Source organism: Sus scrofa, chromosome 5 (assembly GCF_054392235.1).
Source record: "Sus scrofa isolate SSC_HxYL_T2T_F1_AM1 chromosome 5, Sscrofa_HxYL_maternal_Yorkshire_Landrace_v2.0, whole genome shotgun sequence".
Classification (NCBI taxonomy): Eukaryota; Metazoa; Chordata; class Mammalia; order Artiodactyla; family Suidae; genus Sus; species Sus scrofa.
Genome location: NC_139387.1, coordinates 17,210,448 through 17,225,993, shown reverse-complemented (window position 1 = coordinate 17,225,993; position 15,546 = coordinate 17,210,448). Strand labels below are relative to the sequence as shown.

At 45.6% G+C, this 15,546-nt stretch overlaps 1 protein-coding gene across 1 annotated transcript; it reads left to right on the top strand.

Moving 5' to 3' along the window:
* Nucleotides 1–1,222: 1,222 nt before the first annotated feature.
* On the top strand, nucleotides 1,223–4,611 carry TUBA1B (tubulin alpha 1b; the record flags this gene model as incomplete). The annotated part of the gene is given in 4 exon segments (NM_001044544.1): nucleotides 1,223–1,327; nucleotides 2,671–2,893; nucleotides 3,043–3,191; nucleotides 3,450–4,611. Coding segments are annotated over 4 exon segments (1,356 nt in total). The 3' UTR covers nucleotides 4,431–4,611.
* Between the last annotated feature and the right edge of the window lie 10,935 nt (nucleotides 4,612–15,546).

Sequence of the window (15,546 nt, the reverse complement as noted above, 5' to 3'; positions counted from 1 at the left end):
ATTTTCACATAGGAATTTTATCTCTAGCTTTTAAAAAAGTAAGGAAGATCACTGCCTGCCCCAGCAACAACACTAACCACTGCTTGCAGCCAATGAGAAATGGCCACATTCTTGAACTCTCCAAAGAACTTTTCTTTAAACAATCCTCCCCAATTTCTTTCTAAAATCTAATAAAATCCCCTCTCCTTTGTTCTCTGGATTTGTCTATGATTCCCCATAGCTTGCTTGTCCCAATTGCAATTCTCTGCTACTCCCAAATAAATCCATCTTGATGGTAAAAAAAACTGATTTATTTTTTGAGGTTGACAATGTATATAAATGTAAAATACTATGTTGTACACCTGAAAAACAACATTATATGTCAATTATGTTTCAATTAAAAAAAGTTTTACAAAACTCTAAACAGCACAAGGAATCTCTACTTCCTAACATCTTTCAGGATCAAACAATTTCTTCCCTCCCCAATTTTCAATTCAGCTACTAAATCTGAAATGTGCCTTGAAATATTTCTTTCTAAAAGGCCCTGTTCAATGAAGTTGGTTGGTTTAGGTCTAAAAATGGAGACTACTCTGCCCTTTTAACAGTTTAGATGTTCAGTGCTTAGGTACTTTTTGAATGACTGAAATACTATTTGCTTCCAATGTTCAGAACCTTTAGTTCAAAGGACAAGTCACGACGGTAATCCAAATACAACTACGCTGTTTTCTAAACCTTGCTCCTCCACATTAACAGGTAAATGCATTCGCAACTGCCTTTAAAGGAACTGAGAAGGGAAAAAGGCAAAACTCACTGACAAATTATGACAACGTGAAAATAATCAGCTGAGCTATCCAGACCAGAAGTTTCTGCATTTCCTGGTGCTTCATCTTTAAAATTGTGTGCTTCTTAAATCAGGATTCTTCCAAATTAAGGCAATCGAGCCTCCATCCCCGTCTCGGCCTATTCGGAACCTGCGCCCCACCCCCACCCTCACCCCCGCCCAGGCCCCGGCAGCCATGCGCCAAAGACTGCAGCACCCAAGCTCGAAGCCCGCAGGCGCGGCGGACCCCGCCCCGCAAGGCCGGCGCGGGGAGGTGGCTAGGGGCCAGGAGCCCGCCTCTGCGGAGGCCTAGTCGGACGCCGACTGGGTGCGCCGGGCCCGGGGAGGGGCCGGCGGCCATGGCGCCGCCTGCGCCCGCCCGCCCCTCCTCGGACCGCTATTTAAGGGGCTCCCGCGTAGCCTCCGCCTCAGTGCGTTACTCACCTCGACTCTTAGCTTGTCGGGGACGGTAACCAGGACTCGGTGTCTACTCCTGTTGCCTGCGCTTGCTGACCGGTAACCACCATGGTGAGTAGACTGCCCACCTCGCTCGGGAAGATGGGGAAGAACGAACCGGGGGAGCTCGAAGGCTTCTAGCTAGAGAGGGCTGGGGCCAGCGCTGTCCACTTGGAGGATGAAGAGCAGGGCGAGAGCCGAGGGTGGGAGTAGATACTGGAGAACCGCTGGGGCCCGGAAGTGGGAGGCCACCTTGTTTTCTTCTAGGACTCTGGAAGGGGATTGCAGGGCACCGGCTCTCCTTCACTGCGGTTGGGGCTGTCCTTTAGCCTTTAACTCCTGGGCGCGGTGCCCCGAGACCCTGCAGTCTTTTCCCGCGTGTTCCCATCCCCCTCTCCTTCCCCCCACCTCTGGCGGGCGCGCGCGCGGGCTCTCCCCGCCCTCACTTCCTCCTCAGCGCTAAAAGCGTAGGCGGGAAGGAGCTCGACACAAAAGCGCAGGCGCGACCGTTACCTTCCCGCCAGGGAGCGGTGGGAAAGCCCGCCACTGCAGAGTGCGCATGCGTGCTGGGGCGCTGCAGGTCTAGGGTTGGAGGGCGTGTCTCCTGCTACCCAGAGTTCTCTTAAAAAAGTGCAGTAATCAATATGGAGAAGGGTTCCTCACCATTGTGCGGCACCACGGCAGTGTATTAGGACAACTAGCTCTTAAGAGCATCTAAAAGCCATCTGTCCTCTTCTGCCTTAGGAATGTGTGTGGGAGCAGGTGGTGGTGAGGGGTTTTGAAGGAACGGAAATCGGATCTTGGTCCAGATCTGGGCCGCCGATAATCCCCTGCTGCGTTGTGACGGATGTGGAGATGCTGGGCAGCGTAGGACGGTTGGCGATGGCTGCGTCTCTGCAGACGTGGCTGTCACGAGCCTTTGCAGCTGCGCAGCTCAGAGGCTGCAGGGAGCAGCGGGGGCGCGCACGCGCGCACGCCCCCTCTGAATTGCTCATTCATGCTGTGCCGCAGAGCTCCGCCCCTCCTCCCTGTGGCCAGACATTTCCTCTGCACTGCTCTGGCCATGTGCTTCCTGAGCTGGGAGCTGTCCGGAAGTCTGGCCACCTCCTCTAAAATGGGATTCTGAGGCCTGAAGGCTAGATGATGGCCTTCTCCCTATCTTGATCCTTCAAAGGAGGAAGCGATGACTAAGCTCTTCTTGGCCTGGAAAGATGCCTTCTCAATTTAGAGGAGAAAAGGAAATTAATCAAAAGTAATATAGATCAAAAGTAAAGACCTTCTTCCCTAGATTTAAAAGAAATACATTTTCATTCATTTCAAAAGAGGAAATTTGTAAAATTAACCATCCATAAGCATCTGTTCTGCTTCTTTCACCACTAATTGGTTTCATCTTTTTTTTCCCTACTTTCTCACAGCGTGAGTGCATCTCCATCCACGTTGGCCAAGCTGGTGTCCAGATCGGCAATGCCTGCTGGGAGCTCTACTGCCTGGAACACGGCATCCAGCCCGATGGCCAGATGCCGAGTGACAAGACCATTGGGGGAGGAGATGACTCCTTCAACACCTTCTTCAGTGAGACAGGCGCTGGCAAGCATGTGCCCAGGGCAGTGTTTGTAGACCTGGAACCCACAGTCATTGGTGAGTTGACCTCAGGCACCCGAGTGAGATCCCGGAGCGGGGGAGTCTAGGTCAGGAGGTGTGTCTTGGGGGCTCCACGGCAGCCCTGGGGTGGAGCAGGCTTGTGCAGGTTGTAAGTGAGGGGTGGCTGCTTTGTTTTCCTTTTCCAGATGAAGTTCGCACTGGCACCTACCGCCAGCTCTTCCACCCTGAGCAGCTCATCACAGGCAAGGAAGATGCTGCCAATAACTATGCCCGAGGTCACTACACCATTGGCAAGGAGATCATTGACCTCGTCTTGGACCGAATTCGGAAACTGGTACGTTTATTCTCAAGGATAAAGTAAATTAATGCACCTAAGGGAGCCATTTGAAATACGCTCTTTCTTTCAAACACAGAATTGAAATGTGACACAATTCTTCCTTTCTAGGTTTTTAAAAATTCAATTAAAATAGGAAATATTTGATGTCACTTTATAAATATCAATGCAGGTGTTTTTAATAAAGAAATGCTGGGTAATTTCAGGTATCACAGAAAGCAATAACTGTATCTTTCTCGTATTCCTCTTTTCTAACAGGCTGACCAGTGCACAGGTCTTCAGGGCTTCTTGGTTTTCCACAGCTTTGGCGGGGGAACGGGTTCTGGGTTCACCTCCCTGCTGATGGAACGTCTCTCTGTCGATTATGGCAAGAAGTCCAAGCTGGAGTTCTCCATTTACCCAGCCCCCCAGGTTTCCACAGCTGTAGTTGAGCCCTACAACTCCATCCTCACCACCCACACCACCCTGGAGCACTCTGATTGTGCCTTCATGGTAGACAATGAGGCCATCTATGACATCTGTCGTAGAAACCTCGATATTGAACGCCCAACCTACACTAATCTGAACCGCCTTATTAGCCAAATTGTGTCCTCCATCACTGCTTCCCTGAGGTTTGATGGGGCCCTGAACGTTGATCTGACAGAATTCCAGACCAACCTGGTGCCCTACCCCCGCATCCATTTCCCTCTGGCCACATACGCCCCTGTCATCTCTGCTGAGAAAGCCTACCATGAACAGCTTTCTGTAGCAGAGATCACTAATGCTTGCTTTGAGCCAGCCAACCAGATGGTGAAATGTGACCCTCGCCATGGTAAATACATGGCCTGCTGCCTGTTGTACCGTGGTGACGTGGTTCCCAAAGACGTCAATGCTGCCATTGCCACCATCAAGACCAAGCGCAGCATCCAGTTTGTGGACTGGTGCCCCACTGGCTTCAAGGTTGGCATTAATTACCAGCCCCCCACTGTGGTCCCTGGTGGAGACCTGGCCAAAGTACAGCGGGCAGTGTGCATGCTGAGCAACACCACAGCCATCGCTGAGGCCTGGGCTCGCCTGGACCACAAGTTTGACCTGATGTATGCCAAGCGTGCCTTTGTTCACTGGTACGTGGGTGAGGGCATGGAGGAAGGAGAGTTTTCTGAGGCCCGTGAGGACATGGCTGCCCTTGAGAAGGATTACGAGGAGGTTGGTGTGGATTCTGTTGAAGGAGAGGGAGAGGAAGAAGGCGAGGAATACTAATTACCATTCCTTTAAGCCCTGCAGCATGTCATACGCAGAACTTCAGCTTCAGCATAAGCTGACAGGAGTAAAAGCTTTCTGATTAGATTGTCTTCACTTTCAACTGTGATCATGTATTTTCCATGTGTACCTGTAAGTTTTTTTCTGTCATGTCTCAAAAAGTAAATGCTTTAAGAAAGAAGGTTGGACTTAAGTGTTTTTTCCTACCACTCTACACCTGAAAGTCTGCAACAAGGTGGTAACATCAAGGCTTTCACTCCTTATCTGGATATTCCTATGGAAGTGAGGAACACTGGCCTGGAAAAGCAGAAGAGCTGGATTCCAAAATTGATCTGTTAACATCCCTCAACTAGTTTTGGAATCTAGGTCATAGGGCTTGGAAAATGTAGATCCAGATAAGAGCCATTTTGTTAATCTAGTTCTTGAGATTATGAGTTAGATAAATTATAGCATGATACAATTTGCATTCAAGGTTTTTTGGGGGGTCGTTTTTGGGCCATGCTCTTGCACATGGAGGTTCCCAGGCTAGGGGTCTAATGTAGCTGCTGGCCTGCACCACAGCCATAGCAATACCAAGTCCAAGCCATGTCTGACCTACACTACACTACAGCAATGCCAGTTCCTTCACCCATTGAGCAACACCAGGGATCAAACCTGTGTCCTCATGGATACTAGTCAGATTTGTTTCCACTGAGCCACAACACGGACTCCCATTCTCTCAAGTTTATAGTTTGGCTACATCTAAAGCCCTTTTCATGGGCTTTAGGGGGGAAGTTCCCGTCATGGTGCAGCAGAAATGAATCTGACTAGCATCCATGAGGTTGTGTGTTTGATCCCTGGCTTCACTCAGTGGGTTGAGGATCCGGTGTTATTGTGAGCTGTGGTGCAGGTTGCAGACTCTGCTTGGATCCTGGGTTGCTGTGGCTACTATTTGACCCCTAGCCTAGGAATCTCCATATGCTGCAGGTGCAGCCTTAAAAAGCAAAACAAATGAAATAAAGGACTATAGGGGAGATAGGCAATTAGGATGTAAGTAGAGGACTTAACCCAGGAGAAAAGTGTGCATTTCAAATTCAGAAAGCATGTGGGATATAAAAGTCTGAAGACACTGATAGTTTGGTTTAAGAGTAGAAAAGGCCAGGAGTTTCTGTTGTGGCTCAACGAGATAACTGAGCTAGTATTCGTGAGGATATGGGTTCGATCCCTGGCCTTGCTCAGTGTTGCTGAAAGCTGTGGTGTAAGTTGCAGACAGGTGGCTTAGATCTGGCATTGCTGTGGCTGTGGCATAGGCTGGCTCTGATTTGACCCCTATCCTGTGGAACTAACATGCATATGCTGCAAGTGCGATTCCAAAAAGCAAAAAAAAAAAAAAAAAAAAAAAAAAGCCAAAATTCTATCAGCTTTTTCCCTAGTCCACAAATGCTATAAATTTACAAAATAGCTGTTCTCAACCCCCAAAACGATCTGGAGTGGTTTCAGAGAGAAAGCTCTATTGGATGGCACTGCAAGCAGAGCATAGCAACAGGAATGTAGCCAGATACCACAGGTCCCAGGGGAAAGCAGAGGCTGGGACCTTAAAGCAACGAGGTGAACCCCAAAGGAATTAGTGGCCAAATGGTGATGGGAATTCGAGTTAGTGTTGAACTCAGAGGAAGACCATCCTGAGAGATGACTGAAGAACATCTGAAAAGTCCTCTTTTTTTTTTTTTTTTTTTTTTTTTTTTTTTTGTCAATACAAGAGGGAGAAGTAGCTGGGCTGGATGGAGCCTGGGAAACCCAATTAATGCAGAGAAGAGCTTTTCAGGAAAAAGCACACACCAAGTATACAATGTGCCATGGTCCTTTTTAAAAGCGTTCTGAGGCATCAGTTAGGGACAGGACAGAGAAGAAGCCAGGGTTTTCAACTGTGTTTTTAAATTTTTTAATCTAGTGTTTTTATTTGTATTTATTGTCTTTATTTGGCCACCCTGTGACATATACAGCTCCTGGAGCTCAGGGGCTAGGGATCAGATCCCAGACGCCATCACGATCTAAGTTGCAGCTGCAGCAACACCAGATCCTTAACCCCGTGTACTGGGCAGGGGATTGAGCCTGTGTCCCAGCGCTCCCAAGAGGCCCCCAATCCCTTTGCACCATAGTGGGATCACCTATATCTAGTGTTTTATTTTTTCAGTTGTTCATCATATGGACTTCTCCTTAGGGCTGCTTGAGTGTCCTCACAACCTGGGGGCAGTCTTCCCCCAGAGAGAGTGATCCAAGAAAAGGCAGGTTGAAAACCATAATGTCTTGGCCGTTCACCTTGTGGTTCAGCAATAATGCATTCAACTAGTATCCAGAAGGATGAGGGTTTGAGCCCTGGCCTCATTCAGTGGGTTAGAGATCCAGCGTTGCTGTGAGCTGTGTTGTTGCAGATGTGGCTCAGATCTGGCTGTGGCTTAGGCCATTTGACCCCTAGCCTGGGAACATCTATATGCCACGTGTGCAGCCCTAAAAAAAAACCAAAAACCAAAAACAAAACAAAGAAAGAAAACCACAATGTCTTAAGACCTAACCTTGAAAGTCACACTCTGTCATTTCTACAATATCCTGTTCATTCATTACATGTCAGTCCTATTCACTGGAGAAAACCACACAGTGACAGGAGGCAAAAATCAGGGGGAGTTACATATAAAACTCTAAGATTTAATGTTTCTATCAAACAGAACATCAGCTGTATTACCCTTTTTTGCCTGTATGCTTGAAATATTTCATTTTTTAAAGGGGAGAAGGAATTCCTGCTGTGGTGGGATGGGATCAGCAGCGTCTTGTGAGCACTGTACTCAGGTACCATCCCCAGCTCAGCACAGTGGGTTAAGGATCTGGTGTGTAGGTCACAACTGTGGTTCAGATCTAATCCCTGGTCCAGGAGCCCCACAGGCCACGGGGCAGCCAAAGAATAAAAAATAAAATAAAATAAAAAATAAAAATAAAGGGGGAAAAAAATAGAGAAAACCTGTTGAGAAGTTTTCCATTTTCTACAGTACCAATTTCAATGTCTTTGCCTTTTTTTAAAATTTATTATTATTATTATTTTTGTCTTTTTGCCTTTTCTAGGGCCGCTCCTGCGGCATACGGAGGTTCCCAGGCTAGGGGTCTAATTGGAGCTATAGCTGCCAGCCTTCACCAGAGCCACAGCAACGCCAGATCCGAGCCGTGTCTGTGACCTACACCACAGCTCATGGCAACCCCGGATCGTTTAACCCACTGAACGAGGCCAGGGACCGAACCTGCCACCTCATGGTTCCTAGTCGGATTTGTTAACCACTGCACCACAACGGGAACTCCATGCCTGGTAATCTTTATGGCCCACAGAATAATTTAATGGAAGTAAAAATAAATAATGATTATTTATCTCCCTCTTAAGCCAGATTCTTCATTGTTCTATTTACTATAAACATTAAACTCAAGGGTTTTGTAAAATGTATTCACTCTCTTTCCAGGCCAAGGTCTATTTTATCACCTCCTGAGAAGCTGAGCCTCTTGGTAGAGAGGCCTTGGAAAAAGATTTATTGAGACATTTGATTCTTATTCTGTCTCTAGTCAGGCTCTCTGAACATTCTGGGCCTATTTTCCCCTTCTGCACTACAGAATTCCAACCTGCCTTTCTTGGGGGCTGTAGGAGGGGGCTGTGGCAAATAGGACAATCAAGTCTGGAAGGACTTGTAAGCTTAGAGTTGCATGTCCGAGTTTGGGAGGTGAAGGGTAAGGCACTCCAGGACTTGAGAGCTCTGCTCAGCAAGACATCAGAGCCACTGCCAAGGACGAATGAACCGTTCATTTAGAAATTAAATAGAAATAAATAAAGCCTGGAATTCCCATGGTGGCTCAGTGGGTTAAGAACACAACATAGTGTCCATTAGGATGCAGGTTCAATCCCTGGCCTTGCTCAGTGAGTTAAGGATCTGGCAGCTCGGATCCCACATGACTGTGGCTGTGGTGTAGGCTGGCAGCTCCAATTTGACCCCTAGCCTGGGAAATTCCTTATGCTACAGGTGCGGTCCTAAAAAGCAAAAAAAAAAAGAGAGAGAGAGAGAAAAGAAATAAAGCTTAGGAAAGGTTTACTTAGAGATGGTGAGGAGGATGATACTGATAATAATGATTAACCTTAACCACATCATCAACACCTTCAATTTACACCCACCCACCATTTAAAATTTTTTAATGCCATAATGCTTAAATGCCTTCACAACCCATCATTCTTAACCTCCTTGAGTTGACCTTAAAATGGGAAGAAACCACTGCTTCACTTTTTACAGAGGGCATTTAATTGGCAGGGAAGAAGGGAAATGATTCCACAGTCTTGTGCCCTGCTTTTTAGGAGCAGGTGCCTTAAATATTGCCTGCCAAAAGACCACAAGGAGAAGAGATATTTCAGCCCAGTAGAGGATGAGGGCTTTGACTTAGGGACATGCTCAGATGAAGAGGTTTGAGGGAGGGAAGAGAGAGATGCCATTTTCCTCTCCTGATCCCATCAAATTCCTGGCAAATTCCTTAATGCCCTGCAGATGGCACCACCGACAAGGAGTTCTCTGCCCAGAAGCGTCAAACTCAGATTTGTGAACTATGCCCTCCCTGTCACTTTGGAGCTGAGCCTAAAAGATACACCATAAACAGGAAGCGATTGACCTGGCATTCCTGGCATTCGTGGGCTTGTCAACTTTTGTTCTGTCCATTCCTGGAGGCAGCTGAGCCTCCTGCTGGGCCACTGTGAATCAGTCAGCCACAGGAAACCCCACACTCTTGAAGCTCTTGATTTAGCTCCTGCCTCTAGGATGCTTCCCAGAGTGGAATGAATTTAAAAATACAGGCTTGAGGTCAACAGGTAGCAAGATAAATCTGAACTCAATACCGATACAAAGTTAATAACCACCTGATGATGTGGACATCATCATGTCATTACTGATATCACTGTAATACCAAGGCTGGCTTCTTCCTCTCTGCCATCTGGACCATAAACCAAAATAAATACCCCGCCCCACCCATCCATCCCTCAACTGACCAACCTATCTCCCAACTGACAGCCCCCTGTATGTTACCATGGCCAGCAGTGATGGAACTGAGCTCATCACCTCATTCCTGCCTAGGGCCTTCAAACACTCTTCTCTCTGCCTATATATTTTCCAACTATAACCCATCCCACCACCTTTGCTCAGTTAACTCATACTCTCTTTCTCTGATGATAAAAACCCTAGTGTCACATATTCAAGGCCCTGAAAGCTAGGTCAGAGTAGGTCAGATTCTCCAAGATATATTCTAATAGAACCTTCACCTTTTCTCACAAAACCTTTGTCATATTTTAGAATTATATATTTGTGTGATTATTTATTTTGCCAGATCAGATTTTATATGCTCCATGTCTATTGTGCTTACACTGTATCACCAGTGCCTAAGCCAGTGCTTAGCATATGGCAGTCAGTAAATAGTCTACAAATGAATTTTGAGCAAAAGCAGAGATTTAAGCTCTTAACTCTGAAAAATTAGAAACGACTGCCCCTCTACTGCCTTCCCCCTCTCCCCAGGCCCAAAGATCCAAGATGCCTCAGGAAGACACTTTAGGGTGTGCAGTGACATCAAATGGGGTGGAAGGGAAAGCTGCCAGTTCTGTTCTCAAGATTCTCAATAAAAAAGACACCCAGCTTCTGTCTGGCCCAGCTCTAGTGTCTCATGATACGAGTATGCAGGAACTTCTGCTGGCTCACATTGATTAAACGCATGCATGCCATGAGTCAAGGTGTGACCCAGCTGCCAGAACAGGCTGATGTCACCTTAGGCATTCCTTCTATACAACAGCGTGTAAAGCTCAGCAGGTGAGTGTTCCCACCATCCTCTTTACTGGTCACCCTACTATGCAAACTATTACCCAGTTCTAGACACCTCAAGAAGGACATGGACTGGGAGGGCAGCGGGAGAGGAATGGGCTGGGGGTTTGGGATGGAAATGCTGTAAAACTGGGTTATGATGATTGTAGTACAACTACAAATATAATGTATTGAGTTTAAAAAATTTTTAAAACAATAAAATCAATGAAGCAAAACACAAATTGAAACAAACAAAAAAAGAAGGACATGGAGAAAATAGTTTCAAACAATGCAACTGACAGGGCTTAATCTCTAAAATATGCAAACAATTGATACAACTCAACAGCAAAAAAGCCAACAACCCAATGGAAAAATGGGTAAAAGACCTGAATAGACATTTCTCCAAAGAAGATATACAGATGGCCAACAAGCACATGAAAAAATGCTCAACATCACTGATTATCAGAGAAATGCAAATCAAAACTACTATGAGGTACCACCTCACACCTGTCAGAATGGCCATCATTAAAAAGTTCAGAAATAACAAATGCTGGAGGGGGTGTGGAGAAAAGGGAACACTCCTGCACCGTTGGTGGGAATGTAAATTGGTACAATCACTATGGAAGACAATATGGAAGTACCTTAGAAAACTATACATAGAACTACCATTTGACCCAGCAGTCCCACTCTTGGGCATATATCCGGATAAAACTTAAAAAAGACACATGCACCCGCATGTTCATTGCAGCACTATTCACAATAGCCAAGACATGGAAACAACCCAAATGTCCATTGACAGATGACTGAATTAAGAAGACGTGGTATATATACACAATGGAATACCACTCAGTCATAAAAAAAGAACAAAATAATGCCATTTGCAGCAACATGGATGGAACTAGAGACTCTCATCCTGAGTGAAATAAGTCAGAAAGAGAAAGACAAATACCATATGATATCAGTTATATCTGCAACCTAACATGTGGCACAAATGAACATTTCCACAGAAAAGAAAATCACAGACATGGGGAACAGGTTTGTGGTTGCCAAGGGGGAGGGGGAGGGAGTGGGATGGATTGGGAATTTGGGGTTAACACATGCATACTATTGCCTTTGGAATGTATAAGCAATGAAATCCTGCTGTATAGCACTGGGAACTGTATCTAGTCACTTATGATGGAGTGTGATAATGTGAGAAAAAAGAATGCATTTATGTATGTGTGACTGGGTCACTTTGCTGTCCAGTAGAAAATTGACAGAACACTGTAAACCAACTATAATGGAAAAAATAAAAATCATTATTAAAAATTTTTTTAAAAAAGGAGGACATGAACAGACAAGAAAGTTCCCTACAAAGGGTGAGTGGAATGGTAAGGGGTCCTTGGTAAAGCAACTCAGAGAACTGAGGACGTTTAGCTTAGAAGAGAAACCCATGAAGAGCTGCCATCCAGAAATGGCAGCAGACTCATTCCTCAAAATCCAGAGAGCACAGTAAAGGACGGGGAAGAACACTGCAGCTCACTTTCTAATAATAAGCTAGGACCGACAATGGACCCAAGAGCCATTCATGCCCTGAAGGGCAAAGAGGCAGAACCGAAGACTTCTAAGTACTTTCACCATTCAACAGAGTCTAGGGTTTCACAAATTGTCTTGCTATCTCAAGCCAATCTGTCTTTCTTCTTCTTCTTCTTCTTCTTCTTTTTTTTTTTTTTTTTTTTTTTTTGTCTTTTTAGGGCTGCACCCTCAGCATATGGAGGTTCCCAAGCTAGTTGAATCGGTGCTGCTAACCTATACCACAGCCGCAACAATACCAGATCCTTTTTTTGTTTTTGTTTTTTTTTTGTCTTTTTGCCATTTCTAGGGCCGCTCCCGTGGCATATAGAGGTTCTTGGGCTAGGGGTCTAATCAGAGCTGTAGCTGCCGGCCACAGCCGCAGCAACGCCAGATCCGAGCCACATCTGCGATCTTCACCACAGCTCACAGCAACACTGGATCCTTAACCCACCGAGTGAGGCCAGTGATTGAACCTGCAATCTCATGGTTCCTAGTCGGATTTGTTAACCACTGCACCACAAAGGGAACTCCAACACCAGATCCTTAACCCACTGAGCGAGGCCAGAGATCAAACCTGCATCCTCATGGATACTGGTCATTTTTGTTTCCAGTGAGCCACGATGGGAACTTCCAAGCCAATCTTTCATTATGACTATTCTCTCAAATATTTTTGGAGAGGTCAGTGTAGGTAGGAACAAAGGAACAGAAGCTTCAAAGCTGGTTTCTCTCTTTGTTTTTAGGGCCGCACCTCACCATATGGAGGTTCCCAGGCTAGAGGTCATATCAGAGCTGCAACTGCCGGCCTACACCACAGCAACAGCAACACCAGGTCTGAGCCACACCAGCGAACTACTTCACAACTTGTGGCAACACCAGATCCTTAACCCACTGAGCAAGGGCAGGGATTGAACCCACATCCTCATGGATACTATTTGGGTTCTTAACCTAAGCCACAACAGGAACTCCTCAAAATATGTTTCTTTCTTTCTTTTTTGCTTTTTAGGGCTGCACCCGTGGCATAAGGAGGTTCCCAGCTAGGGGTTGTATTGGAGCTACAGCTGCCAGCGTACACCACAGACACAGTAATGCAGGATCCAAGCTGCATCTTCGAGCTACACCACAGCTCACGGCAATGGTGAATCCTCAACCAACTGGGCAAGGCCAGGGATCGAACCTTCATCCTTATGGTTAATAGTGGGATTCGTTTCCATTGCACCACAACGGGAATTCCTCAAAGTAGGTTTCGTAAACCCTTTTCCTCATCCCTACCAACAACAACAACAACAAAAGTTCTCAGACCAGGAGAGGCCTTGCCTGATGGGAACCAGTGCTTTTCTGGCTTTCCTCACACCCTAGACATAAGGGCAATTCCCAAATCCCTGGTCCATTTCTAGAAATTGATCTAATTTCCAACAGAGATAAGGAAGAAGGTTTTAATTTGGGCTGCTATAGCAAAATACCATAGATCACATGGTGCAAACAACAGACATTTATTCCTCAAAGTTTGGGAGACTGGGAAACCCAAGATCAAGGTGCTAGCATATTTAATGTCAAGTGAAAGCCCTCTTCCTGGCTTGCGAGTGGCTGGCCGTTTTCTTCCTGTATCCTCATGTGGAAAAGAGAAAGAAAACTCTACTCTCTTAGTCTTCTTATAAAGATGATAATCCCATCATGATGGCTGTACCTTAAGACCTCATCTAAACCTAATTTCCTCCCAAAGTCCCCACCACCTAATATGTCACACTGAGGGTTAATTTTAATACACAAATTTGGGGAGGGGGACATATTTAGTCCATAGCATAGCTTGTAGTCTTTTCACCTCAAAGCTGAATTAATTCTTTCTGAAGACCCGGGAAGCTGTGAGAATGAGACTACCCTAAGGGTAGTCCTAGAGTGAGTAGGGATTTTTCTTACTATGTTTTCTGTGGGAAAATTAGGACATGCAAGTTAGCAAACAAAATGAAAATAACCTATAATCTGCATGAAAAGTTTTTGAAATTTCCTTTTAAAAAAAGAGCAACTAGAGTTCCTGCCATGGTGCAGTGAGTTAAGAATCTGAGTACAGTGGCTCAGGGCACTGCGGAGGTGTGGGTTTGATCCCCAGCCTGGTGTAGTGGGTAGTGGGGCAGTGGGTGAAAGGATCTGGAATTGCCACAGCAGTGGCTTGGCTTTCAAGCCGTGGCTTGGGTTCAGTCCTTGAACTGGGAACTTCCATACGCCTTGGGTGCAGCAATGGAAGGAGGAAGGAAGGAAGGAACTTTTCCTGACCCCTTCTGCCCCTCTCCCACCTCAGATGTCACCTCTAGAATGGGAGGGTGCGTGGCTCTTCCTCTTCTGTCTGCTCCTCTCAAAGTGCTGCTCAGCAAGAAATCTTCATCATTTGGAAGCTCAAAGGTAGCCCCACAGGAGGGAACAGAAGAGTGAGCCCTTTTGGCAGGGGTGGAGGGTTCCAGGAGTCTTAAAGATACTGAAGTTCAAGTTTTACCCCTCCATTAGCCTTCTATTACACTATTAGTATAATAATAAAGGGAATACAGAACTCAGAACTGGGAGGATAAATCTATTAAGAGACAGCAGCAGAATATTGGGAGAAAAGGCAGCTTTGGAGTCAGAGAGGCCAAGTTCAAATCTCAGTTACACCACTTACTATTATGGGTCCTGCTACAAGTTACTTAATTTCTTTGAATTGATTCCTCATCTATGCACCAAAAAAAGTCTACTTTGTAGGGTCCTTGTGACACCAAATAAACTAATCTCTGTAAAGTATCTGTTAATGTTTAGCACTTAGTGGAGACTCAATCTGTATTAGTTTCCTTCCCTGTGTTGCTTGAAGACATTGAAATTTACCCTCCACAGTCAAAGTGGCCCCTTTCCTATGAAGAATAGGTAACTAATCTCCTGGGTAGATCAGGTCCACAAACATTGTTTTGAGTGTTTACTGTGGGAACTGCACTGGGTTAAGAACTGGAGTTGGAATGAAAGGGGTGAATTAGAAGCCAAATACAGATTTCCAGCCCTCTAAGGAGAGGGGAAAGGAGAAAGGGCATAAATTGAGGTAAAGTTAAACAATACCAAAAATTTAAATAACAACTCGAGGTTATGAATGTTCCGCCAAGGCAGTGTGTATATATCTAATTGGTCACTAAATTATACAACCGAATGTTCTTTTGGGAGTTTAGAGAAGGTGGAAATCCCTTTAAGAAAACATGGAAGAAAAGATATTTGGGGAGTTCCTGTGAGACTCAGCAGTAATGAACCCGACTAGTATCCATGAGGATTTGAGTTCAATCCCTAGCCTTGCTCAGTGGGTTGAGGATCTGGTGTTGCCATGAACTGTGGGGTAAGTTGCAGATGTGGCATGGATCTGGTGTGGCTGTGGCTGTGGTGTAGGCTGGCTACAGCTCTGATTTGACCCCTAGCCAGGAAACCTCCATATGCTGTGGGTGCAGTCTTAAAAAAGAACAACAACAACAACAAAAAGAGAGAGAGATAGAGAAAAGATATTTGGGTTGAGCCTTGGGAAGTAGACAGGATTTGGACAAAGGGAGATTTGGTAAGCCTAAAAAGAGATTGTGTAGTATCTTTGCACAGAGTTCTAAGTGTTAATTCAGTAAATAGAGAAACTTGCACCAGTGGTAAACATAGGCAATAGAAAGAAAGTTATTGTGCTTCCAATGGATTGTAAACAAGGACTCAAGGACTTGTGCAAATAAACTGGACTGCTG